The sequence below is a fragment of the Neocloeon triangulifer genome, unplaced genomic scaffold, assembly GCF_031216515.1.
Source record: "Neocloeon triangulifer isolate White Clay Creek 2 clone unplaced genomic scaffold, ASM3121651v1 ptg000006l, whole genome shotgun sequence".
Lineage (NCBI taxonomy): Eukaryota > Metazoa > Arthropoda > Insecta > Ephemeroptera > Baetidae > Neocloeon > Neocloeon triangulifer.
In genome coordinates, this window is record NW_026775549.1 from 123,739 (window position 1) to 151,517 (window position 27,779).

The window sequence follows — 27,779 nt, forward strand, 5'->3', positions numbered from 1 at the left end:
TGATAAACGCAAATTAACAATTTTGCATGGCAATACCAGCCACTTAAAACGCACACGGCTTGTTAAAAAAAAAATCATTTTCTCACCTACTCTTAAATCTCTGTCTTGTAATTTTACTCTTTTGTGCAACAACGCGCGATTCCAGCGTGCAGATAATAATTGCCAAAAGAGAGAGAAGAGGTTTTTGCTGGCGAGCCAAGCGCAGATTATGACTGCGTTACGTCATATTTTTATGAAGATGATTAAAGGTGCGGTGTGCACAGGCTGGACATCGGGCCGGCGCTTGCTTGCTTGCTTTTTCAGCATTTTATATTTTGTTTCCCCTCCTTGGTCTCTCTCGCGTACCTGCGGCCGTAGCGTGCCGATGATGATGATGGTACAACCTGCGCCCCTCTCTTCATACTCGCCGGCCGGGGACCTGAACGCACGGCCACGATCTGCTCGCGCTTATTCTCTCGCCCAAATGCCATTGTTCTGGCGTGTGTACTTTCAGTAAGATAGAGGGAAAGAAAGAGGCTCATTTCAATAATTCCGATTGCGGCGAAAAAAAATTATGATTGATGACGAGACGAGTCGGCAGGACGTGCAGTTTTGTGTATTTTTGTGAAATCATCATATCTCGGAAGAAGTAGAAGAAGGATTTAATTTCACCCCGCCAAACAAAAAGGTAGGATCATATTTTTAATTATATTAAAACTTAAAATAAAAATTAAATCCGAATAATTTATAAATAAATTTTAAAACCTGGGCTCTAATCGCGATTTTTTTTTCTATTCATCAGAATGCTCGAGGAGGAAAAAAAGAGCGGGGAAATGCCCGAGCCCGTGTTGCCGGCCGCGTCGTCGTCGCTGACGGATGAGACGGTTGAGCAGTCGTTCGGTCTGATGGAGCCGGCTTCGCAAAAAGACGACAGTCTGCAGGCGTCGCAGTTCAACGCGGCGGCCGCCGTCATCGCCCTGCAGAACGTCCTCAACCTGCAAACGGCCGCGGCCATGATGCAGCACCAACGCTCGGGCTCCTTCCAGCAAACCCTTGAATCCTTCCTCGCCCTGCAGCGCCTGCAGCAGGCCATGACGACGGTGCCCGAGGCGGCCGCCGACCCGGCCGCTGACCTCGCCGAGCCCGACGACCTCATCCTCAACAACAACAACCTGCCGCTGTACCCGTTGCTCATGAACGTCCTCTTGCAACAACAGCAAAACCTACTGGCCTCGGCTGGCGGGGTCGAGGCGGCAGTGGCTGCGCCCCCGGAAACCACCCCCGTTCTCCAGATGGAGAAGGCGGCGCCGCCGGCAAAACCGAGTCGGCCGAAAAAGCAGTTCATCTGCAAGTTCTGCAACCGGCAGTTCACCAAAAGTTACAACCTGCTGATCCACGAACGGACGCACACCGACGAGCGACCTTATTCCTGCGACATTTGCGGAAAGGCCTTCCGCAGGCAGGACCATCTCAGGGACCACAGGTGAGCAAGCAAGCACCTGGTGCTAATTTACTAACCCGGGGACATGTGTTTTGTTTGCCTTTGAATGGGCCGCCGCATTCAACCCTGCGCGTATAGTGGCATGCCCGTGATAATTATTGTTCGGTGAACACGCCCTTCAGCTTATTTTTTTGAGGAGGCACGCGCGCGCGGGTCGAATATGAAACGGACTGTATATTCAGAGCAGGATGTACATTCAAAGGGAGATAAAGCCGCGGGTGTAATTGCATGGTGTGTGAATTTATGCATGCCTGTCGGCCTGTTTTTAGATTTGCATAATTGCGCAGGGGGCAGCAGGTGCATTTTATTTTGTATTCCTTGCCCCGCAAAAATTAATTGCTGGAACATATAACACTTGCAAAAAAGCCTCGCAGGCATAAGCCTTGTTAGTTTTCTGCTAATCTTTTGTTGCCTTTTAAATGAGATGAGAAAGTCTCGCCCACGCACGCGAAACCTTTTACTTTGTTTTAAAACAAATAAATAATGCGAGCGGAGTGTAGAGATAATTAATGATTTATTGGCCTGCTTTAGATACTCATCGGTAGAGAGAGGAGTGTTTGACCCCTGGCGTAGGGTTGCTCAAATTGATACGTCGGCGAAATTTATGCCCTCTTTTCAGCACCTTTTAAAACGTTTCACTGTCTTCCATTGCTGATCTGATTGAGTACTCAAAGAGTTTGGAATTTTATAAACAAATGGAACTTTGTATATCCTTTGAAAAGGTATTTTAGCATCATTGTTCATTTTTCAATTAAGATTCAAATATATTCAATTATTTAGGGTTTCCATACTTTCAATTATTAACCTAATCACTTGAAATCAATGCATGCCAATTTCGGAGTCGATGTTGATTAAAATTTAAGTTAATTGTGTTTGACATCCTAATAATTTTTATTAATTAGAGTGTTTTTTCTCCTCTACTGATAATAATAGCTTTTAAAAGTAAAATACAAATTAATTTAAATCTTAATTTAATAATAAGCAAAAACACAAAATTAAATAAAAGAAAAAATGTGTCCGTTAAAATATTTGGATAACTTTTTTTAAACAAATTATAGATTAATAAAATAAAATTTTTGTGTGACCAACAAATTTTATAATTTTAGTTCACAATTTGCAACTACTACTTTTAAGTTGAAACGTTTTCAAATTTGTGGGACGTATATTTTGTTTAATTATTGAGAAATTCTTAGCTTCTTTCAATTCCTGCCCAATCAAACTTTCAATTTTAAATTTTCCTTTTCGTCTGATTTTAGGTACATCCACTCGAAGGAAAAACCTTTTCGGTGCTCGCAGTGCGGCAAAGGTTTCTGTCAGGCGCGCACTCTGGCCGTGCACCGCATCTTGCACCAGGAAAGTGCGCCGCATCGGTGCCCGGTGTGCGCCCGCGCCTTCAACCAGCGCTCCAACCTGAAAACGCACCTTCTCACGCACACCGACATCAAACCCTACAGCTGCAGCCACTGCGGAAAAGTGTTCCGTCGAAATTGCGACCTCCGAAGACACAGTCTGACGCACAACCTGTCGGCCCAGCAAATCGGTTTCGACGATTCGTCGCCGAAATTAGCCGGGGGACCTTCCGCAGGGCCTGCTTTCAGCATAGAGGCCATCATGAAGGCGGTTGCCAAATGAATCACTTTATTCAAAGTAAGACAGTCAGTTCGTGCAGCGCGATCTTTGATTTCGAAAGTCCGATTTCAGAGAGAGACATGCAGTTGTGATTTGTTTGTTTGCAGTGCGATGTGGAGCAACGAACAACTTTTGTATATTTATAAACGTTAGAGAAAAGTATACTCGACTTTGAATCTCATTTTTGTACAGTGAATGAATGACGAAGCGATAATGAGGTCAGAATTTGTTATGAAAAATGTTTTTAGAGAGGGCGCGGTGCGGTGTTTCCCAAAGGTTAAAGATCAATGAATGAGACGAAGAGAAGCCCAACCCAATTTACACGTGAAAATCGGTGTTTTACGACCGGCGGATGATAAATGTAAATGAGTATTGGAAATAATTTTTTTTAAATATATATGAAAATCCCACGCGCAGAAACGGATGTTGGGTATGATGAAGTGACCGTTGATGCAAAACATGTAATTAAATTTCATTCGTAAAGATCAAATTACAATAGAGATTTGGCTGCTGGAAATATATAAAATTAAATCAACAGATTTGCAGATGAATTTATTTGGATTTATCATCATGAGAATAAGGACACTCAATCTATCTGCGAAAAAATTCAAAAGGATGACTCACAGTTGGAAACTGTAAAATATAATAAAATTGCCAGCAGATTCTTTGAAATGCAACAGACGCACGCTCTATGTAGTTTTGCGTATAAGTTTTAAGGTAGACCGTTTTTTATTTGTAATTGTGTACAAAGAGTCCTATTGTATAAAACTCGAGCGCGCGGAGTTCTCTCGTCTCGACGACCAGTCTGATATTCGGTGGTGCATATATTTTTTATATTCCAGCGCGCAATCACAAGCCGCTGCTTTATGTTAAAAGCGCGAGAGGTGTGAATGTTTATTATTGTGTAATAATAAATACACGCTCCAACAATCATTTTGTATTGATCTCAATTTATTGCGCCTTTCAAAAAAACACATCTAGAGAGTGGAGTTTTGGCGAGCTGGGTGGCCCGTCGCGGCCGCAGAAAAAGGTGACAAAATCTACACTTTGCTTGGGGATAAGAACAGGATCATCTCTGGTCATAATTTATTTCGGTGATGCCGCTTAGGAAATCTACTAGTGGGAGGTCGACGGAATGCCTTTTTTGTCAAATTGCTTTTTTATTGTGGCGCGCGCACCTTTTATGCAACAATAAAAGTTCGCCTCCTCAACGAGTAAATCTTCCGCTAAACGCCGCCAGTAAAATATTTCTACGATGCATTTAATGAAAAAAAAAATTATAAATATAGCTTCGGATTAATGAATAAAAGATATGGAGTGAAAGGTTTTGACGTTTTAATTATGCAACCGCGCAATTAAAAAAGGTAATTTGTTCAGTTGAGTTGTGTGGTCCGCGATAAGAGATCAGGAGGCAGCCGCCGCCGCCGTCGCCGGCCGGGATGGATGATTTTCCAGGACGACACCTGATACTTTGCCTCTCGCAGGCCCTCCCCATGTTACCCTGACGTTTTTCGTAATTTACACACGCAGCACCAACCACACGACGCTCTCTTATCTTGGCACCCCTCTCTTGCTCACTTTCAAAGTGACACTACATTTTTATTCTTTGTTGGGTTTAAATTATTTCTTATTTAATGGAAAAAAAGTAACGATCTATTTTCTTAAAAAAAAAAATGTTGCAGTTCCTCTTAAAAAAGACAAGTAAAAACAATTTTACTAAAAAAAATTAATGGAATATAACTGAAAATTGCACATTTCTGTTTCATAAGACTTCGTTAATATTATTTTATTGCAAAATCATAATTACTCAGTTTAAGACTTTGGTGGTTTTAATTTTGATACATGTCAAAGAAGGACAAAGTTAACCAACATTTATTTATGCTATATTAAGAGTTTTGCTATAAAATTTTATTTTATTGGACAGAAATCTTTGTTTGAAGGGGGAAAACATAATCAAAACACATGATAATTTATCGTCGCAATAAATGTATGAAAATCTCCTCCTTATCCCCATAGTCCCCACCCAATTATTGCACAATAAATTCCATCTTCGTACACAAGTTTACTACACTGCTCCAGGTTCCATCATAACACAACTAAATAGGCTCATAAATTTTACTGAGTGTGATCTTGAAGCGAGTCATTAAAAATTAATTGATTTATTCAATAAAAGAAGTTCCGTTCTGCTTGAGCAATTTCCTCGTTTTTTTTTCAAATGTGAAAAATATATTGTTTTTAAACGTCTTCATTTTCAAAACAATTCTAAATAATCATGTTGGTTTACAATTTTTGACAGTGGTGCTAATGAAACTATCACACGAAAGTGGATTTTTGAAATGTCGAACAGCCCGACAGCGTTTGAAGAATGCGACCTAGATGGAGGTCCGACATAGTAATAATAGATATGGGATGAGGTGCTAACAAAAGTGCGAAGGGCCCTCTCATCTTGGCCGCGTGCTGGTGTAGCAATTTAAATATTTGAATAAGACGCGAGAGAGCGGGCGGCGAGCGAGCGCCTAATCATCAAAGGTGCAGAATTTTAATGTACCAGAACGCGCACGGAGAAAGAAAGAGGTGTGTGTGTGTAAATGGTGTTCTTCTCTCTCTATTTTTATAGGCGCGGACGCGGCGATATTTTTATTCTCTAGCAGCGTGGTGGGCCATATAAATGTAACAGAATATACATCATTAAAAAGTGCTACAAATAATAAAAAGCATGTGGCGTGGAGGAACTCGACTCGCCGCCGCTTAATAAAATATAAATGTGTGTGTGCATGTGTGTGTTCTTATGATATTTACCTCAACAAGCTCTCTTTATGTGTTTGCTGAGGTGTGGTGCAACAAAATCCCTGTGTGCCCTCTCCACACTAGACAGCTGGTAAAAAGTGAAAAAAAAAGTAAAAAGTGCGCGACAAGGCGCGAGGCTTTGTACTTTGCCGGCTAATCCCCCTTGCCTCGCCGCCAACAGATGCCGACTCGCATCCCCACTTTTTTGACATATATTCTGATGCAGTTCAAGTACCACCAGATAATCTCTGTCGCCCTAATGGGTGTCATTCTCCTCGCGAGCAAAAGAGCAGCCACGCCAGTAACTGTCGCTCGCGGCTTTTGTGCCGCTTCGGGGGTTGCATAAGTCGCGCGGCTGCCGGTTTCAGAGTCGAACGCGCGCACAAAGGGATGCCCCAATTATCTCAGCGGGCGGCACGCGCTTTTCTAACAGAAGCTTGTTAACATGCACAAGCCGATCGATTTAATGATACCAGACAATAATTACATCATGTATACGGCAAACTCCCGGCCGTTTGATCTTGAATAGAGAAAACATATAAAATGAAGATTATGAGTATTTTCACAAAAAAAAAAAAAAAAAAAATCTACATTTGTTCATCAATTTAGTTCTGGCTGCATTACATCTTACTATGGTATTGGCATTTTGAGCCAATTCTTACTAAAATGAACTATAGTTTATTTGAAGTAATAAATAAATTTTAATCGCATACAATGTCAAATTATATATTAATTTTTGTCTTTTATTGGCAGTTAAAAAGCTCATAATGATATTATTTTTAAATTCATACTGTTCTTGGAACAATGAAGTTGTTATTTTAACAACTTTCAAACAAATTTTGAATGCGTCTTGAGGAAAATCTCTGATTTCAAACTAAATAAAATTCCGTCAAAAGAAGATTATAGGCAACAAATATGTGTCCTCGAAGCAAAGATTTTGCCTGCTTTATGCAGGTAGAGTATAATATGGAAGGTTAAATTAATATTATTGTTAAATTGTTTATACCAATATAAAAGCAACTAAAAATAAATTTTATTTTATTTTTCTATTTCTTTAAATTTTTTTTACGTTTTTAAATTTTTAATATAATTAAACTATATTTAATTTTAATTTTTATCATTATTTTTATCAGAAAATTTCGTTTTCAATCATGAAAAATACACATTCAATATAATTTTTTATTCATTTTTATGTGCATAAAATAATACTAAAAATTTATATATAATTAATAAAGTTAGAGTGAAAATATAATTTTGTAATAACTCTAATTGTCAGTTCTGTTGCAGATGGTTGATTGTAAATTGTTATTGTTCAAAATGATTTTCTTATATGAGAAACAATAATAAAAATTTAATAATAAATAATATTGAATTTGTATAATTTTGAATGTATGAATGATGTATCCCGTTATGGGCAGCAATTGCCTTTGTGATATATCAATAAACACAATTTGCAACTAATAAATAAATAACCGAAAATGAAGGGAATTGATGGAATGTTTTAACTAGTGTAATATAAAGGTGAATAAATTAAGAAGTCTTTTTTTTATGAAAATAGATAAATGTTAAAAAATTTATGAGGTTGATTTGGAGCAAACATTGGAAAAAGCGGAAAATAGAAATTACTACACAACCAGTCAAGCGACATTGAATAAGACGCAGGTCTAGTATTTTATCGTCCGTTTGTATAGAAAAGAATGCGCCAAAATTCGTTCCGCCCAAAAAGACGAAAATTCCGCCCCGTCACGATCAAGATATTTCCTCACGAAAGATAGCACCGTTTTAAAATGTGGAACTCTCCAGATAAACAGAAAAAAATGCCACAACACATCTCCGGCAGCAGCAGCAGCAGTCACAACAATTAGATAAAAAATCGAAGCGGGCGAGGCTGCCGTGAAAAAATAATCGACGCCCAGGAATGCATTGAGAGAGAATTTTTCGAGTGTCTTCAGGTTATCGCAATCGCCACCCCCGGCGCACATGAATAATAATGAAGCCGCCCCTCGCGGAATATGGCCGAAGAGAAAGAAGTCGCGCCTGCGAGCATTTCGGTATCAGTGGGAGGCTGCGGGAATCAATTTGCTCCTCGCGAAGGGGGGCATAATCGATGATTGATTGTTACCCATTTTTATTTTTCGATAATCTGCGCGCACCAGCGGGTGTATTAATAAAAAAAATCACGTGTACATAATGAAGCGGAGAGGGAATTATTCATTAATTAAAAAGTGGAAAACAAAAAGGTCGGAGCGAGCGAGCTGGCGAGGGACGCTCGGGTGACTGCTTGCTGGATCGATGTCATGTCGGCCGAGTCAAGAGAGCGCGAGTGATCGGATTCGGGCTGACGTTCAGCCTGGTGGGAACTGCCACGCCGATACTCATATCGGCCGCCTAATCTACGCCAAAACGATATTTACTTATTTATGATGTATGGGCCGAGTGCACGGTATAGACACGGTAGCACCAACTCACTCACAAACACTGTCCAACCGCAAGGGTTGCCCTTTTTGGCTCGTGGAAAAGAATCACTTAATTAGTTTTGCAAAACTATAAAATTTTGAAATATCATCAAATAGTATTTTAAGAACTGATTGCTTTTCCTCAAAAAAAATTAATGAAGTAAATAAAAAAAAATATATATATATATATATAAAAAAGAATCATTTTGTTCTGAGTAAATTTGATAAAATTCACAGCATTATTCCTTCATTTGAAAGTAATTATTATTTTAGGGTGTATATTTGTCAAAATAATTGGTATAGGGGTGCGTCCAGGAAAGATTTGAGGGTAAATGTTAAAAATTTTTCTTGAAAACATGCCATTCCAATTTTCAAGTATGTTGTTGGGGTGGTCAAGAGGCCTCGCTCACCAAATTTTCAAGTCAAAATAAGGGGTGCTTTTCCGGGAAATCAGATTTTTCCAAAAACAAAAAATATGGAATATCTTTGCTCCTATTGAGAAATTATTAATGATCTTTTCACTTCCAGACGTAACTTTTTACGCCCGACAACTTTTCTGTTGACAACTTTTGCGTAGGTCAAAGGTCAAGGTCACTAAATTGCAAATTTCACTTTCTGACGCAATTTTTGCAAAGAAGCACCCCTCAGAAATTTTTCGCAGTATAGGAAAAAATGTAGCCCCAAGTGTGTACAACAACATCCTTGATTTTCAGAATGGCATTATTTTTAGCTTTTTAATTAATTTTAAATGAATATTAAAAAACAGTGAAAAATCGCTTTTCCGCAATAGAAAGTAATTTTCAAACAGCGATAACTCATTTTCTGTTAGAGATACGCAAAAATGTTATAGAGCATAAAGGATTTGTTTTGACTTTTTGCATCTAGCCATGTATTGTTTATACAGGTCAGGTCACTTGGGGTCATTGACCTCGGTGACCTGTGACCTCAAAAAATAATTTGTGGGAAATGAGCTTATTAAAACCATTCCATAAAATAGTTCTTCCTAACTATGTGCCAAATATTCAGTAAACTGCTCTTAAAGGTCACAGGTCACTGAGGTCAATGACCCCAAGTGACCTGACCTGTATAAACAATACATGGCTAGATGCAAAAAGTCAAAACAAATCCTTTATGCTCTATAACATTTTTGCGTATCTCTAACAGAAAATGAGTTATCGCTGTTTGAAAATTACTTTCTATTGCGGAAAAGCGATTTTTCACTGTTTTTTAATATTCATTTAAAATTAATTAAAAAGCTAAAAATAATGCCATTCTGAAAATCAAGGATGTTGTTGTACACACTTGGGGCTACATTTTTTCCTATACTGCGAAAAATTTCTGAGGGGTGCTTCTTTGCAAAAATTGCGTCAGAAAGTGAAATTTGCAATTTAGTGACCTTAACCTTTGACCTACGCAAAAGTTGTCAACAGAAAAGTTGTCGGGCGTAAAAAGTTACGTCTGGAAGTGAAAAGATCATTAATAATTTCTCAATAGGAGCAAAGATATTCCATATTTTTTGTTTTTGGAAAAATCTGATTTCCCGGAAAAGCACCCCTTATTTTGACTTGAAAATTTGGTGAGCGAGGCCTCTTGACCACCCCAACAACATACTTGAAAATTGTAATGGCATGTTTTCAAGAAAAATTTTTAACATTTACCCTCAAATCTTTCCTGGACGCACCCATAGACAAATGTGTATAAATGTGTACAAAATCGTTTAAATATTTTTAAATTCAATATAATTTTAAGTGGGGTCTTGTATTTCCACATTATTGATTTACATAATTATGAATTTTGTGGAATTTAGCAGATTTTATTTTTCCTTCAAATTAGCTGGACTATATGAATTTTCATTTAAATTATCCTAGAATTGTTATTGAAAATTTTAACGACATATTTGAAGGTAAATGTTATATTCTGCAACCCTTGAGAGGCTATATTAGTTGCGCAACTCGCGCCTTTCTCACGGCCCCAAATTTTTGTTTTATAATATTTTATTAGAGGCTCCTTCACGATATTTTTTGTATCGATCGTGTCCTAGATTATCCCATGTCAATATTTATTATTTCACCTGTAATCGTGCGTTTAAGTCGCCGAGGCTGCTCTTTATCTGATCGGGCGACTTTGCTGCTCTCTGTTGTATGCCTTGCTCTTGTGCGTGCTCGAAAATTTTTTCCAACGCTGCTTGATGGGAGGGATGTGATTTTACGTCGGAGTGACGTTCAGATAGGGACCTCCACCTTGTTGCAAATTGGAATGGAAAACGCTTTTTAAACATTCAACATGTCAACGCAACGACCTCCTGACTATTAAGATTTCGCTCCAACAAATTCTTGTTTTAATTTTGTATAGATAATTTTATAAAAATTCATAAACGGCTCGTGCTGAAAATCTGCTGAATCATGTTGAATTCGTTTGCTACGTACAATGGATTGGATTGTGTCATTCTAATTCAAATTATTTTGAGACACTAGACATATTTGGCACAATTTTAATTTTTCGCTCTAATATAATTATAAATATGATAAGTCGCCTTTAATTCAATATTTTTGCAATATTCTACCAGAAAGTTTAAATACTACCGCGTAAGAAATTTTACTGTAAAATTATAAGTTTTCCTCGCCTGATTAATAAAGAGAATGAATATAAATAATCAATATTGTTGTTTTTATATGTACACAGTGTTAAAATATAAAAATATATTGAAAGAAAGGGAAACGGCACCGCAACTAGCAAAGATTTTGTAAAACTTTTCTTTTTGTTAATAATTTTAATTTTTACACTTTTTTTAAATTTAACAGGTTTTATTTTTTAACATTAAAAATTAACCATTTTAAATAAAAAATAAACAAATGTAATTTAATATTTAAATCTTGTTTTGTGCAATGCATAGAAAGCAATTTTGAAAACTCAAAATTAATTACAATGAAAGAAATATGAAGAGTGATTATCTTACTCTGAAAGACTATAAATGTTGAGATCAGCTTAAAATTGTTAGAGAGAAGTATCATTAGACTTAAAATATTTTGCAAACAATTTGCTATCAGTCATTTTCAGTGTTATTTTTTTGCGCATTTTTTTTATTGACGGCCTGAGAGAAGCTCCTAAGAAGTGCGTTGTGTTGGTCGTACCATTTAAACATCATAATGTGTTTAGCACTGATTCTCGTTGGTCGCGCGGCAAACAAAAGAAGCAGCAGGCGAAAAATTAAGTCAGCAGCGCAGAAATGAATCGTCGGCGTGAATCAGAGACAAACAGCCCGAGCAGAGATGTGTGTGTTTGCATCTCATTGTCGGTGCCTTTCAGGCCGCCACAGAGCAAAAGACCACACAATCAGTTTGTGTATTCAATCACACACAGACAGCCTCGCCTCTTCCTTTCTGACGAAACGTGTGTTTGTCACCGCGCGCACCAATGTGTATAGCGAAAACCTGCCGGTGCATAAAAACGTTCGCCGTTAAGCTGCGAATGCGAATTCAACACACAAAAATTAGCCTGCGCTCTCCTTTTTTCCAGGAAGTGCGCGATAAGTTGCTTAAATGTCCTCCAGTTTTCTCGTGGCCTAGAGCAAGTTTGCCTTCTTGATTATGATTATAGACTAAATTTGCATAGAAAAAATGCGACAGCCAGAACTAATTTGCGCGTTTCTTTCTCAGGAAGAGTTTCAAGAGAAATTTGCACAAGATATATTAATTAATTTATTAATACAGAAAAATATTAATTGTATTTTCTGTTTAAGCTGTTTTCTAAAATTTAGGGCTGAGAGTTGAGAAAATATAATGCATAAACCTGATAAACCCTATTTGCTTTAGAAGACCTGAATACAGAAGGAACATTTTGAGTTTCAAATGAATTACCACCGTAAATGATCTCTATGCAATTATAAGAATTAAACTTCTATTTCAATTAAAATCGTTAAAACAAATTTTGCATTTTTACCTTAAAATAACCCACTGGTTTTGCTCAAAATGCTTTGTAAAAATACTGCCTATTTTTTATCGAAATATTTTTTGCTTATATCTACTCCCATATGCAAAGTAAATAAATAAAATGGGAAATCTTGGTGTAGAAATTTTCACCTTTTACAATTCGCGGTAAAATTTCACTCTTCACATTGAAAATTTTAAATTTATAGAGCTGAAATAAAAATCAAATATTTAAGCCTTTACGTGTTTAAAAATTGATAATCAAAGTAGTTTATAATGTTTTAAGTTTATTTTTTTATTGCTACTTAAATTTTACATTTTATCTTCCTTAATAATTATATATTTTGTTTTTTATTTTATTTTAACAAATTTTTTTTCTTTTAACAATTCAATCAAATTTGCTATAAATTTCTTTTGATGAATATTTAAAAGTTACTTAATTTTTATAAATTAATACTATTAATTAATAAAATCATTTCGTGGAAAAGAATTGTCAGAGTATACCTAAAATGTATTTAAATCCTGGAGTTCTTCATGATCGAAATTAAATTGATTGAATATTTATAATAATCAAATGAACAAGTAAAACAAAGAAAAATCTAGCTTCCTCAATGAAGATGAGTACCTTTATTGTTTCTGCATGATACAGAATATCCCTATGTATCACGCAGAAACAATAAAATTGCTTATCTTCACTGAGAAAGCTGGATTTTTTTCCTCAAACTATGAACACCTTAAGTGTCAAAAGGTTCCACAACAACAAAACTACAAGAACCTCTATAGAAAAGTAAATAAAACCCAATGAATTGCCCGAAGCGAAAATAAACCTTAAAGGGTAAAATTGCAATTACTGAATTGACTAGAAAGTTTTTCTGGGGTGCCTTGCTTTTTTAAATTTAATTTTAACCTTTAACTCACACGTTTTAAACTTAAACTCTTGTCTACAGTAACTTTGATTCCTCTCTCCCTGGCTCGGTGTCATGAATGGTCTATAAAAGCTGTTGATCCTGGGCGCACGTGTTCGATTTTCTGGCGGACAAAAGGTACAGAAAGAGCGCACCTGGCAGGGCGAAAATCGGAGCTTCTCGAATCCGTCAAGATGCAAATTCAGAGGAGAGCCGTCGTCAAAAGCGGCTTGTTTCGCGCGCGAGTGTGCGCCTCGCAGAAAATGTAAGTATCGGCAATGTGCGGTCGTATATCACTACAAAAACTCGTTGTAAAAACTTGGCCGCGGCCACGGCGGCGCGCACTCTCACAATATAATAATTTTGCTGCCTTGTGTCTTTACTCGTTTTCCTGGCGAGCCACAAAAGGGCGTTGTCTAACATAACCTGAGTGACCCTTACCAGAGTCTCTCGCCTTTGACACTTGTATCTCTCTACAAATTAAATGGTCCCCTCGCGCGCCATTCAATCCGAGCCGATAATAGTTTATAATATTTCTAGGAGAGAGGAATTTATTCTTCTTCTCCTTCGGAAAGAGATTGATACAGCCCGAGAAATTCCAATATCAGTGACGTCAGGCGCGGAATGAAAGGTGACTTGCCTCTTTTTTCCAATAAGGATCCACTCAATCAAGCGGCGCACGGCCAGGGGTTAAATATTCTTTTGGTGGTAGGTCATGGCATGTGTCTTTCACTCTACGCCAAATTGGCTACGATCTGGGGGTTCTCGAGAAAGGAAACGCCGAGCAGCAGCTTGTCTCTAATTTTTTGTAGGTGAATATACGTATAATTTTTATTTATCTTTTATATGTATAAGTTATACAAAGAGGAAAATCATCGTGTCGATATAGCCTTTCTTTATTTCTTTCGAAGCAGACAGGTGTAATAGAGGCGTCTCGTACAAGCATATAATATTAATCACTGACTATCAGCTAAGTCTCTACAAATTAACAGGAATTAAATAAATCTAGACAAAGAATAGCAAAAAAGAAAAGGGTGGGTTAATGAACTCCGGTAAAGCACTAAGTGAGTAGCTCCTATTATTTCTCTATTTTTTTTTAAAGACTGGATATTTACAGGTGCATATAAACTTATATCAAAAGAACATCTCAAAGACTAAGAGGATTAGATAATATCTGCGAGGAGATGAATGGAATATAGGGATACATATATCGCTTTTTAAATTAATACAAACAAAAAAAGTCTAAAAACTCAAATCGCTCGCGGTGTAGCTCGAGAATCTCCAACGCACTGACCATCAGGAACAAACTTATTTTCACATTCTACAAGAACATAAAATCTCTCAAAACAAAAGCCTGCGTGTTAATTATATTAAATCAATCGAGGGAATGCGTGTACGGATGTATATAAATATTGATCGTATATTTATTAAAAAATAATTAAAGCAAGAGAGTTGACTAATCAGCTATAAATTATATAAAATATGGAGTATGTTGAAACGTCCAAGTAATACGGTTATACGGTGTTTATTATCTTGAAGGGTTTCTGTCCGTTGTCAATAATTGAAGTTGCTGGGAGCTGTGGAAGTGTCACTCGCTTGTCGAAACTAAAATGCAAATGAGTAGCGAGTGTACGTATTTTCATCGGTGCAGCCAGCGAGGCGGCACTTAATTAATATATGCGGCATGGGTGCGTGGGATATAGGCTGTTGATCAGTATACATAGCGGTCGTATCCGTTGTAGCAGGGGTTGTTGGGGTAATGGCCAGACCTGCGAGCAGAAACAGTCACATCAGATCATCATCCGCCGCACAATCATAAAATGCCGATCCACTTGTGTGTTTATTAATTATGCATGCAGCAGTTCAATGACTAGGTGGGTTTATCCTTGGCACAACTTTTGCATCCAAGTGCATTGACTTTATAAATTCTTATTTGGAATTTCTTTTGCAAAAAGCCGGAAATTTGCCGAGCGGATTTTTTGAAGTTAGAAAAATCCGGTTCGACAAATTTCGAGCTGAATAAATGTAAAACTTTGAATTCATGCAAGTCCGAAAGGTAGAGCCTCAGTTCACCATGGAAGAATGATTATACAATATATATATATAAAATACGCTGTACAAATTTTTTTATTATTTATTTTTTGCTCAATCAAGGTCCGAAACCAGTTGGGTGATTTTGCACGTGTCTATCATTTTTCCATAATCAGGCTGTCGTTTGGTTGGCAAAAATAATGGGCCTTGAACGCGTCAAGAGGAACAAAGAGATATAGAGAAACCGCGACCTTACTGTTAGTGAGTGTTGGGAGCTATGCTACGAGCTTATAGCCGGCGCTTGCCCTGCAGCTCACCGCATCATCCCACATCTAAAACACACGATCACACGCCGCGACGTTGTTAGTCATACTGTGATCGAGAAAATTATGTTCTTTTGTTTTCTACTCAAAAACTGTTTTTCTCATGTATCTTCTTTACGAGGTCTCCAGAAACACACTGGCAGAAATTGTACAGGTCAAAAATCTAAAATTTTGCTGATCAAAATTCAAGGGTGCATGCGGCACGTTTTTTTTTAATATTTAAATATAAAAATTTATTTTATTTATTTTGGCTGCAGTTCCATCATTGGGGTTGAGAAACACGTGCCGATTATTTTCGAATCAATATTATTATGTACAAAAGACATTCAGCCTGGTTCGAGTCGTACAAGAGGAAAATTTTCATGCGTTCCTCAACCCTAATGAGAGAATAATTTTGGTTAAAAGGATTAAAAAGAAAGTTTTAGAAACAAACAGGAGAATAAACGATATAAATATTTACAGGAAAATTTAAACCCAGATCATCCAATTTAAAAAAATAAACTATTGGAAAATAAAACATTGATTGAAAATTAAAAATAAAATTCATCACAAGGTTGGAAGTGAAAACAGGACCAGGAAACGCGCGGCTTACCTGTGTTGCTTAAGGTAATCCTGCCTCTTGAAGGACTTTCCGCAGGTCTCACAGGTGAACGTGACGTCATCCTTGTGACTCCGCTCGTGGATCATCAGGTTGTAGGGCTTGGTGAAGCGGCGCTGGCAGTACTTGCAGACAAACTCGCACTTGGCCCTCATCTTGCGTCGGAATTCGGAACGATTGGAGTTCCGATCCTCAGCTTCTATTGGCATAATCGCAAACATTGGGACGATTGGGGTTGCTCGGGGGCGCCAGGAAGAAAACAAAAATCAACGAATCGACGAGACGACCGGACGGACGAAATTTGGAATTTGGCAAGCAGCAAGCACGGTTGCTTTTTAGGGCCGCCACGAGGACAGTGGGATCTGGAACGCGAGGTGAAAGAACCCAGCCAAAGGACGCTGACAGTTTTTCGATTTTCCGCTCAGATTTTCCACTGAAATGTTCTCTCGCTACAGGAGTTCATTGTTGATCGGCAACACTCGCAAAATTCACAACCTGAAACAAAAGGAAATTTGCTTTTTTCAGAAGAAGAATAAAATAAGAGAAATCTGTATAATTTTGCCCCAAATTAATCCTATTAAAGTATTTAATAAATTAATGATTATTATAAATGAATAAATGATGAAATTTTTATAATTATTAAAGGGCCTATCTGGTGTTTATATCCACGTTATTTTTTAACTTTCAGACCCTTTAATAAAAAAATCAAATTATTAAAAATTTAAATATCCCATTGAAATAATTGATGCTTTTTTTAAATTCATAATTGTAATTGCATTAAATCCAACTAAAAATATGCGCCCCTCACGAATTTCTGCTATTTTTATATTAACATTGTTAGCATGTACAAATATTTGGCAAAATTCCACGTCACGCGCGCCGTGTAATCTTTTTCGTCTCGATTGGGCGGCATCGCAACAAAAAAGAGAGATCAGCAGCACCCACTTTTTTCTACGCCATGTTCACCTTTCGCAAATCTCTAGCTTACAATAATAAAACGAGCCGAACTTAGTGAAGAACAGTGAATCATAAATAGTGTCATCGCGGCCTACTCTTTGCTTCATCTCGCAGCCGGTTGTTGTTGTGCCAAATTATTTCCTCTCTACTGAGCACATTCAATGGCTTCTCATTATTGCCGAGAAAGATGCATTGATTTTGCACGCCGACCTTTCATAATATAAGTGAACCGCCACAAGATACAACGTCCACCGCTTTTATGCAAATGAAATCGACCACCATGGTGACGAAAAATAAAGCAGCGTGCAATACAGGACACGCAAAGTGTAAATAATATTAAAATAAAACTATTCCCAGTAAGCTATTTAATCTCATGTTATAGGGAAAGAAATTATGAATTTGCAGAATAAATTTCAACAAAGGGCTTTCTGGAGATAGTTTTAGGTAAAAATCAATGTAATATATAATATTGAATGTATGGATGATGTATGTATTTGAGCAGAAAATGCCCGGTGGTACATTAATAAACACAATTTGCAAATAAAAATTTGTCTGGTGTCTTTTTTGAATACACCGTTTATATTAATAATATTTTTTTCTCTTGTTTCAAGAGGTTGATGAAATCCATTAAAGAAATCTCAACCTTTTAATTGACAGGTTACGCTATTTTATAATAATAAGTAATTGTAAATACATATAATATAAATAATAATAATTTTTATTCTAGTACTTTGAACTTTAAAATAATATAAATTAATTTATCATATTATTTATCAATAATTTTCACATTAAAAATTAAATTTAGTTCCATTGCCACACAATCAACTAAATTTATTGTAATATTCAATTTCTTTTACAAGAAATGCGGTATTTTTTTAACCATAATTAAAATAAAGATACACTCTTGATCACTAATATCAATTTTTCCAGAAATATGACTTTCATTGTTTCCTTAATGCTCAACAACTGATTTCTTGAATGTTAATTTGTTGTAACGATTAGGACAATTATAGTGTGAGACAACAAATGATTGATTAATTCTTTTTAGTTTTTTTTATCACAACTCAGTTTAATAACTACCAAACGCTATTTTTTCATTACATGTCTAAGATTAGATGAAAATAAAACTCTTTTGTTCAATCACATGCAATTATTTACTGCATGTGTATCAATAAACAATTTAATAGCTTCGTTTATTTTATAAATGACACCCGCTATAATCGACAGGCAATTTCACAAATTGGCAATATTGCGACCCACACAATGTGTGCGGCATTACCATCAGGTGAATATTCAATTACCCGCACATTAACGACTGTGTGCGCGCACAAGTTGCTCAACACCATTCATAATTTATTTCGTTATTTGCTTTGGATTGCGTTTTATTGATTATAATTTACGTCAATGAAACCGAACACCGGCATCGATAATTATGCCGGTCGAGTGGTGCATGCAAATGACCATATAATATCAACTCTTTATAATGTACGTACGTGTGTGTGTGTTAAGGGGAATAAAGAAAAGAGGCTGTGTGTTGCTAAATGGTGATGAGGTGTTTGAATTACGAGGAGGCTTCGTGCATGCATGGCGCACAAGAATGTCGACTTTCAAGGTTTCAAATGTGCCATCGAGCGGCGGCGGCGGCTTATTATCCGCGCATTTATAAATCTATGTATATATGTAGAAGTGTGCATCTCTCTCTACTGGGGATTTATTAACATACTGTGCGGTGAACTATTTTCACAGCAGATTAACTCTTTACCTTGTAATGCATACGAAATCGTTATTAGCTCTCAGATGAGTGCGTGATTAGTGGAAGGTGACAAACTGTTTGAAAAGTTGTTGCTTTTTGTGGAAAAATCTCACGCGACGTAATTGACCGTTTTTCTCTGTTAGATTTATGAACGAGTTCAACCTTGCATTATGGATGCTTAATTGAAATGCAAAAATAAAAATTACAATTTATTTTTCAATCATGAGATGACGATTGAGAGCAAGAAATGTTGTTAAATTTGCATGGAACTAAAAATTATTATTTAATAAAGGTGGAACTTGGTCCTCCCAGGATAGCATTGCTTTCAACATAATTGTTTTATTGTTGTCCCGTGGAGACTGATAATAATATACCTCAATAGAAGATGCCTTTATTTCAAACCCAATAAACATTCTTTGTTTTACTTACTTTAAATATAGTTTATTTTTTTCTATTTTCAATTTAAATTTAAAAACTACCAATTTTATGTCAAAATATTTTTTTATTAAAAAATAATATTGATCACTTTTGAAAATTTGATATATTTTCAAAAGTTATAAAAAGGAACAATAGTGTATTAAATTAGTCATAAATAATTATATAAATCTTTCTACAAGTAAGGTTCATTTTTATCACTTAAATCCTTAACCCTTAATTTTTACAACTAAACATAGTATATTATCTATTTATGAATATTACAACTTACAATTTAATAATGCTTTGCAGGAATATAAAATAAAAATAGGTGATAATTTAAATTTAAGCGTGTACAGTATCAATTAACATCATTGCCGTTATTTGCTATCAGTGCAATACACAAATAAACTCAATTATTTATCTCCCAAAATTGTAGCCTCTTTGTTTGAGTTAAAATAAATATTTTTTTTCCTAATGATCAACCCAAAAGAAAAATCCTTGGTAATGTTTGTTGGTTAGAAATAGTGAAAAAAAAAAAACCATTAATCTTGCATCGGTCATATTTCATTTGTTTTTCCTTGACCAGAAGCACAAGGAGTCCTGCAAACAACGGAATGAAAGGAAAACACGAGGGAAACAAATCGACTGAGTGGCACAAGAAAAACACGGATAATATCCGAAAAAAGGAGCCGACTGCTGCATTTTTGCAATTATTATTAATAGCCGGCAAGAGAAGTAAAAAAATTGGCCCGTCACCGTTAATGATAGTTCCCTCTTGAGATGAGAAGGAGGATCTTTTTCTCCACAAACAGCCCTAGCTGGCCTGGGAAAAAGATCGGTAGTGTTCCACTCAGGTGAGGAAATATTTTCGCGAGATGACATGTTCAAGTTAAATAGCGGTTGATGAGGGTCTGAATCATAATCATAGGATACAAGCGTTCAGGTATACATGGAGGGCCGCGCTCTTCTATGAAGTAGCTACCCCGTAGAAAAATATGTGAAATGTATATCTGTCGGCCTGCGCAACCTACTACTGGTATAGAGAGCGGCGTCAATTAACTTTATACCTGCTCGGCCCCTCGCGTCATTTTTTCAACTCTTAAGGTGATATATTTGATTACAGCGGCAGTGCCTCTGCATTTTTTTTTTCAGTTTCGTGCGTTGCTTCGAAGAAAACTCTTTTTCGGCGGCGCGGGAGGCTGTAAAATTTGATGCGGCGCCTGCGTTTTATTTTTTATTCTTTCCTTCTATCTTCTATCCCTCGCGTCTTGAAATTCCGCGGTTCTTTAATTAATAAAAAAAAAAAACAATTCAAACGATGCCGAAAACGTGTATCGGTGGTGTTATAGAGAGTGGAATTTTTAATCTAATTGCGGCAGAAATAAGAATAAATATTAAATACTGTTTACAGTAACAAACACCATCATGTACCTAACAGTCAAAATCATAGTAATTGAAATTTAAAAAATTCCAAATTTGGTGTATAAATTATTATTCAACTAATTTTTTAAGTTTTAAATTTGAAATCTGCGTGATTTTATCATTTTTCTTTATTGATCTACTTTTGGCTGGGGAAAAATGGATTGAATTTTTCAGCAAAATGTGATCTAATTGTTAGGGTAAATCTCTATAATTTTCCTAACATATAAACCTCGATTGTTTTAATTTTTTAGAATTAAAAAAATGTATCCGGGCCTTCCCGATCTTCCCATGCTCAGTCTCTTTTTAATGTTCTCATCTCTGCCTCTGTGTCCTTGTTGGAAATTTCAACAGCAGCAGCGAAACGTTCACGGCGGCGGTCGTTTATTTCAATTTAAAATACAACCTGGCAACAAGTGTAGTATAAATAATAATAAAATTCCATTCTGTTGATAATAAAGAATATTTAATTAAAGGAGAAGAGGTAGCCGGACGCAGTGAGGGGTCGCTTTGGAAGAAATAGTCACCGAGCGCGCTACCTCGCAGTGGATTTTCATAATGTATTCAACGGTTGCCGCGCGCATCTCTTCGTCACAATATAATATTTTAGGTCATCAAAAAATGAGCCGGCACTCTGATGAGGCAGGCGGACCTGCTGCTGAAGAAGTCAAACATAAAACTACTTTTTATTCCCAGGCAGAGGCAATAAAATTCCAAAAACGACTCTGCGCTGAGCGCCAGTGATAATTTTTTTTCCATTCGGAGGTGGACAATTTTTTCTCAAAGAAATGATGCGTTTTACAGCGTTTTGATGGTGCCCAATCTGGAAATTAATAACAACTAAGCGTGTGTATATGAGAGAGAGAGAGGACGTGAGTATAAAATAATAATGTAAAATACGGCCTGGGCCCAATCGTGGGATGAATCATTATTGCATCAGGTTTCTTTCAAGACAACACCGGTGCTGAGCAACTTGGAAATATGACCATTTGTATATTTATAAACGGACGGCGTGTATATTCAAATTCCTCTCTAGCAGCCGCGACTGCTGAAACGTTTTGTTGAGGGAATTTTCATGTCTCGAAATTCGATCCTCCATATTTTACGTTATGAGACCGCGCGTTTTGCCATCAGCAAGCAACTGAATAAAGTTTGAAAATTATGATTGGGATCAAGTTCAATTCGCGTCCCAGGTGAATTGTGCCAATCTGCACAATACAGTGTACATATCAGTTGCATTGAGTTGAATTGTTATTAGTGGAGATTATTATTACATTTGAAAATTGCTTGCTAATTTTTTATTCATTGTTTAAAAGGATAACATTTCAAAATTATTTAATATGTATTCTATACAAATACTATGGAACAAAGTTTAATTTAATATATATGGATTTCATTAATGACCTTTTAATTAATTTTAAATTATTTTCTTATCATACAGTGCATAGGTTTAAGGTTTCAATTTCCAATGACACAAGATAATATTAATGGGATCAATTTAGGAGAAATGAACTGCATCAACATGATGGGGATTTCAAAATTTAAAAATGTCTTTGTTTCAATTCAACATATCTGTTAGTGACGATAGGGATACCTTTAACTCCTATTAACCGTTAGTGGCTTACTTATTTTAGTAACAATATGATCATATAAAATTGCTATATCTTGTCTTCATCGTCCTTTTTTTATGTTAAGCTTTAGTCTTATCGTCTTGTCCCCAAACTGTAAGCATTATCATGAATGCTAAATAAAAATTAAAATATTTCTTCAATATTAACAAAAAAAAATAATAAAAAGTGTTAATATCCTATATTTATGAAGCTTATTTTTTAAATTTCGGATTTTTATTACTTTTCTATTAAGAAACACTTTTATATTTTTCTTATAAAAAATAATATTAAGTTTTACGCAATCAGAAATTAAAACTTCCCATTTCTTACACTAACAAATATTGTACAAATATTTTTTATTGTTTATAGATCTAACGGGAAAATAATTAACTAAGCAGAAAGAGACAGATACAAGATATCGTTAAATTACAGGTGCTCTAATCATAAATTTGTTAGCGGCAGTAAAGTAAAACAATTAAAATTGTTTCCTTTAAAAATAATTACAATAAATATTGCAATTATACCCAGTATCTGCGCAGGAATGTTAAAAGATGAATCACAGATGAGTCACTGCAGTGTGTTGCAAAATTTAAAAGCCATTATTTATGTTCACTTTAGAGTGTGCGTTCCAATCGATCACTAATTTTATTGCTTTTTTGCACCAGGAAGCGAATTAGGGCCGAAATAAAACCAGGGACAATTAATGAGCGCGGAAATTTCGGCAACCGCGCGCACAAAAAATCGTCTCAGTCGTAAAAAAAGAGGACTGCCGTTGAAATAAAGCAGTTAAGTTGAAATTTGGCCCGCGGCCTGACACGGGCATAAAAGAGGACGTTGTTTTATTGCGGGCTGTGATGTAGGCGGCAACGGGCCTTGGGCAATCCACATGCTTCCTATACGGTAAGGCACCTAACTACCACCTACCTGCCTTCTTTTCCCAGCGTATATACAAAAAGAGTTTATTGAAATAATAGCTACGGGATAACAAAATAGGCAACAAATCTCGTAATGATCCACACCCACATCTCTCGTCGGCGCGGCGGGTTCTCTCACGGGAAACGAGGTTAACTTTGTGCTCTATGCCCTTTGGATTTTAATTGATACGTGCAGCTCAAATACACAAAAAGGCGAAGGGGCGAGAATCAAAGGGTTACTTTCGGTGCCCGCGAGCATTGGGAATAGATAAATAACCTGCTGGAATGTTCTGATTTGTTCGGTCATGGATTCCCATTGATTTAATGATCATGGGAAATCCACCAACAAACAATATGAGGTTTAAAAAAATTCTATTCTTAAAAATTTTAATCCAAATCTTCAACGTAACTGATTTTATTTTGAAATGAATATATGTACCATAAGTAACTTCATAAAATATAAGAAACTTCACCTAGAGGCGTAACTGCAATAATATATAAATATTTCTATGTGTTAATTCATTAAAATAATAGTATATAATTAGATTATATAAACATTGATAAACATCACTAATTATTTGGTTATGCATATAAAATGAGAGTTCTTAAAGAATGAAAATGGGATTATAATTGACATTCAATAAAATTAAAGTTAATTAAATTAATCGTCATTTTTACCAAATTAGGAAATTATAATTTTTGTAACATGTGTCTCAAAATATTTTATATGAGTATACAGAAATATTATATATTATTAAACTTAATTTTTGAATAAATTCTGACCCAATTGAAAGCTCATAAAAAAATGCAAAATTTTCACCGGCGCAGCCTCTTAAGTATGCCGAAAAAGCGAGCCGGGCGCGAAAGTTGCGTGCAAGGGCCACAAGTCGAGTATCAATTTACGGCAGCCGCATTATGAACACATCAAGATATTTACCGTAAGAGGATTACATATGTCACAGCAGCACAGCTTTCTGCTGCTCGTCCAACTCGGCGCGCATAAAAAATATTTACTCCCACCGCATGCGAGAGAGCGGCTACCTAAATATACATAATATCACAACGTGCGCGCTTGAGAATAAACGCACATTTCGCACGTACACATAATCTCGAGTCATAATCTGGCGCGGCGTATCTGTTAAATGACAAATTGTGAGAAACGCGATAATCTGCTAAGATGCTGCCGCTCTTTAGTTATGACAGTGTAGGCTACTGCGTTTTGTCCTTGGCATTCCACCGCTTTTTTCAGGGATTAGAGAAAGAGAGCGACTGGCGAAAAGGTTTTGTAGAAGAAAGAACGTTTAATAATTTACCTCTCTGGCTTGACACGTGGCGAGATAAGAAAATAAGAGTGGTCTAGTGCTCGACCCACACGAGATTGAGATGCATTTTCTGTATACCAAGAGAGGACAGATAAATATATAAATCTCGGCGCACGTCCCTTTTATCTGTCTGAAGCAAATTAATATCGCGCGCGCAGACAAAACAATTTGTCTGCTGATTTAATGCACTCGGTATTTCTCTAAAAGCGGCAATAAAATAAATGTGAAATATCCGAGTTATCCATCAAGGAAAGCCTTGCTGGCAGTTTAATTACCGCAGATCAAATTTAAATTAAATGGATGTCTTGCATTTCAAATGTACAAGAAAATGAGCATTATGCAACACGTGCAACCACCTGCGACAAGCAGGTTGCATAACTAGCGACGAGACCAATTTATTTATTTTTTTTATAAATTTAAATTAAAATAAAAGAATTTAAAGTTTCGGATCAATGAACGGTTTTTTTATTTAAACTGGTTGAATTTTCAAAATGCAGACACAAATCATAAAATTAATTTTTATTTCAAATATCAGGTGAAATCCCTTTCAGCAAATTTTAACACTTCATTATTACATCTTGGCGAAAAGATGAATAGGAGAAACTCGGCGGGCACGGTGTGTCTGTAATTATTTTCACGGCCCAGTAGTCATTATTAATCCCTAAGCCAGGTATTAAATACGAAATGAGTTTCTCCGAGTGGAAAGCGCTGCTGGGCAAACGGCTCCCGATCCAAATAAAAACGGGAGCACCTACGTGTGTTACAAACTTACAAACAGCCTTCGGAGAGCGATAAATAATTCAAGGTAAAATTATTCCCCGAAACGAAATTAATTGGACCGCTCTGAGCCACAAACAAAACACACCCACGCCGCATATTTAGATGAGAGTGATAGGAATGGGAAAAAATATAGAGAAGCTACCTGTGTTGAGCGTGATTGGTACAAAAGAGATGATTGCGTGACGAGCGCGTTATTACTATTAGTGCGGTTGGAAGGAAAGGATTGGCTGGCGCGGAGAACCAGTAGCCTTTTTGATATCAAAGCAACAAGTAGCAGCCGCGATTCCCCCAGGTGTGTAGTTCGGTAGTCCCCACTATTTAACCGGTAGCGCCGTCCTTCCTAATGGAGGAGAACGCACGTAAAGCGTGTGCGGTGCTCTTTCGCAGAAAAAATAAATTGCGAAAGCTGCGACGTCGTAATCTGGGTGTTTTAATCTTTTTTTTTAATGTACGCGCTTTTCTTATCTTTCACGTCGGTTTGTGTGCGTGCTACATTTTTAATATTTAGAAAGGACCACCCATTCGGCGACGTGACGAGTTTTACAAGTTTCCTGATATGACGAAAAAGAAGAAGTGATGCTTTTATTTTTGGGTTTTATGGCAAGCGGCGGCGACCCTGTGCTCTTTTCTCCCGTAATCGCATCTCTCACTCGGATTTTGAGCGACGCCTACGCCAAATGAGGAAACAAGCTGTTGTGTTTGATTATTCACCTCTCACCGCAGAGACCGAGTGATATCACGCGTGTGATTAATCCGGGATGCTGCGAGCTCAGATTTCGGTCGATATGCTCATGATTCTTATTAGTCACTGCAGGAAACAATGGAGTTTATAATCTGATATTGAGACCCAACTCGTGGGAAAACCGCGTTTATATAATTGTTTCACAATATACTTCATTGTTATTTTGTACAGAACGTTAATTTTTTTAGAGAGCAATAAGCAAATAATGGTAATCATATAAAGCTGTTTTAATGCTTCATTATTCATTTTGGTTAAATCTAAATCATATTTTAATTTTATAGCTTTTAATATTTTAATTTAAAAGAGAAAATTATATACCTATTCATAAATTATTTTATAATATTCATGTATCATAAGTAATTTATTTAAAAGTTTATTTTTTTAAATTCTAAATAAATTAAGCCCAAGCCAAAGTTTCTTTTCTTAATACATTAAAATTTTAAGTTATATAATAATGAATTAATTAAAGTAATACTATATATAATACTATAAAAAATAAAAACATTATAAAATAGGTAAATCATATATGGATTATTATAAAAATTTTTAATTTTATATACAATATTAAACTTTCTTACTTAATAGTTTTGTGTATGAGTTTAATATGCATTCACTGTTATCACGTTGAATGCCTCTTGGCCACTTACTAGAAGCTAATTGCTCGAAATTTCACGGATACTGCGTGCTAGCGACTTATAACTCCGAGCCGCGTGTTTAAACATCCATTAATGTGACATGACTTTTAATTAAGTCCAAGAGAGTTAATGAAGAGAGGGCCCCCTGCGCATTGGCGGCTAAATTTCGTTTGATTTTCTTAAACACCTCATCATCGTGCGGTGCTGCTCACTTTTTTATGCTGGACCAGCGTCTCTAATAATAACTAATGCAGATACCTACCGCGTTAAAATATTAATGTTTCTGCCACACCTCAACGGTAGTGACCATTGCGCGGCTATATAATACGCAGGCGGCTATTTTAAAAGGTATTATACTTTTCGATTATGTATTTTTGACTGATGGATCGTCAATGGAAACGGATTGGGTTACTCGTGTTCAGAGCAAAATAGCCGCGCCGAACCTTTGAGTCGCTTCGGCCGCGATATTATACAGAAGCAAACAAGTTCATTAATTTTCTCTTGAAACAGAAACTCATCGTTGGGGAAAAGACCGCGCCGGCTCTTTAAAGTGCGGAAACCGCCGTTTCGAATCGAGTTATTGCCCTGGGTAAACATCTAGATAACGAGAGACCGCCTGGACCGTTTTCCAAAGGTTAAAGAAACGGAAAAAATGGTTCAATTAAATATTAATTAATTTTTTCAGAATGTAAAATACATTTGAATTAAAGTGTGGCAGAATCATTGAATAAATTTGGTCGACAGAGACAAAATCTTACCGTGTCCTGGGAAATCACTGAAATCAGCTGGTCGGCGGTCGAGAAAATTCTCAGAAAATGCTCGAAAGTCATGCAGAGAAAGCGAAAATACTTGGCCGGAGCTCGGCCGAAAAGCAATAAAGCAGTGTGAAATATTACCTTAGCGGTCGGTAGTGTTGGCGCAGAGTTGCAGGAGGACTAAAAAAGCAGCAGGTCTGCAGTCCCGGTAGCCAGAGGTGCTTCTGAGGGTAGTAGCCGAAGATGATGATGCGGTGGAGGACAGACAAGGACCATGAATAACACCAGGAGGCCCCAGCGCTCTCCTACCTACCGTCAGGAAGCCACAGCCCCCCTCTCG

The 27,779-nt window shown here is 36.5% G+C and overlaps 2 protein-coding genes across 4 annotated transcripts; one reads left to right on the forward strand and one right to left on the reverse strand.

The window, feature by feature from the left end:
- The first annotated feature begins 401 nt into the window (after positions 1–401).
- LOC132194280 (protein sister of odd and bowel-like) lies at positions 402–4,257 on the forward strand. The gene is made up of 3 exons (XM_059615452.1): positions 402–667; positions 782–1,462; positions 2,737–4,257. The coding sequence occupies exons 2-3, from the start codon at positions 783–785 to the stop codon at positions 3,110–3,112; spliced, it is 1,056 nt and encodes a 351-aa protein (XP_059471435.1). The 5' UTR covers positions 402–667; position 782; the 3' UTR covers positions 3,113–4,257.
- Positions 4,258–13,982: 9,725 nt separating this feature from the next.
- On the reverse strand, positions 13,983–27,756 carry LOC132194163 (protein drumstick). Of its 3 annotated transcripts, XR_009441517.1 has the most exons (4): positions 27,581–27,755; positions 16,130–16,630; positions 15,471–15,546; positions 13,983–14,952 (listed from the first exon to the last, which is right to left on the reverse strand). XR_009441517.1 is itself a non-coding variant. In XM_059615285.1 (3 exons), exons 2-3 carry the CDS (start codon positions 16,354–16,356, stop codon positions 14,895–14,897), a joined length of 285 nt encoding a protein of 94 aa, XP_059471268.1. In that variant the 5' UTR covers positions 16,357–16,630; positions 27,581–27,756; the 3' UTR covers positions 13,983–14,894. The 3 variants fall into 3 exon arrangements, 2 of the variants coding, with proteins under 2 accessions (XP_059471268.1, XP_059471269.1); XM_059615285.1 differs by lacking the exon at positions 15,471–15,546 and having other exon boundaries at positions 27,581–27,756; XM_059615286.1 differs by lacking the exon at positions 15,471–15,546 and having other exon boundaries at positions 27,443–27,582.
- Positions 27,757–27,779: the final 23 nt, after the last annotated feature.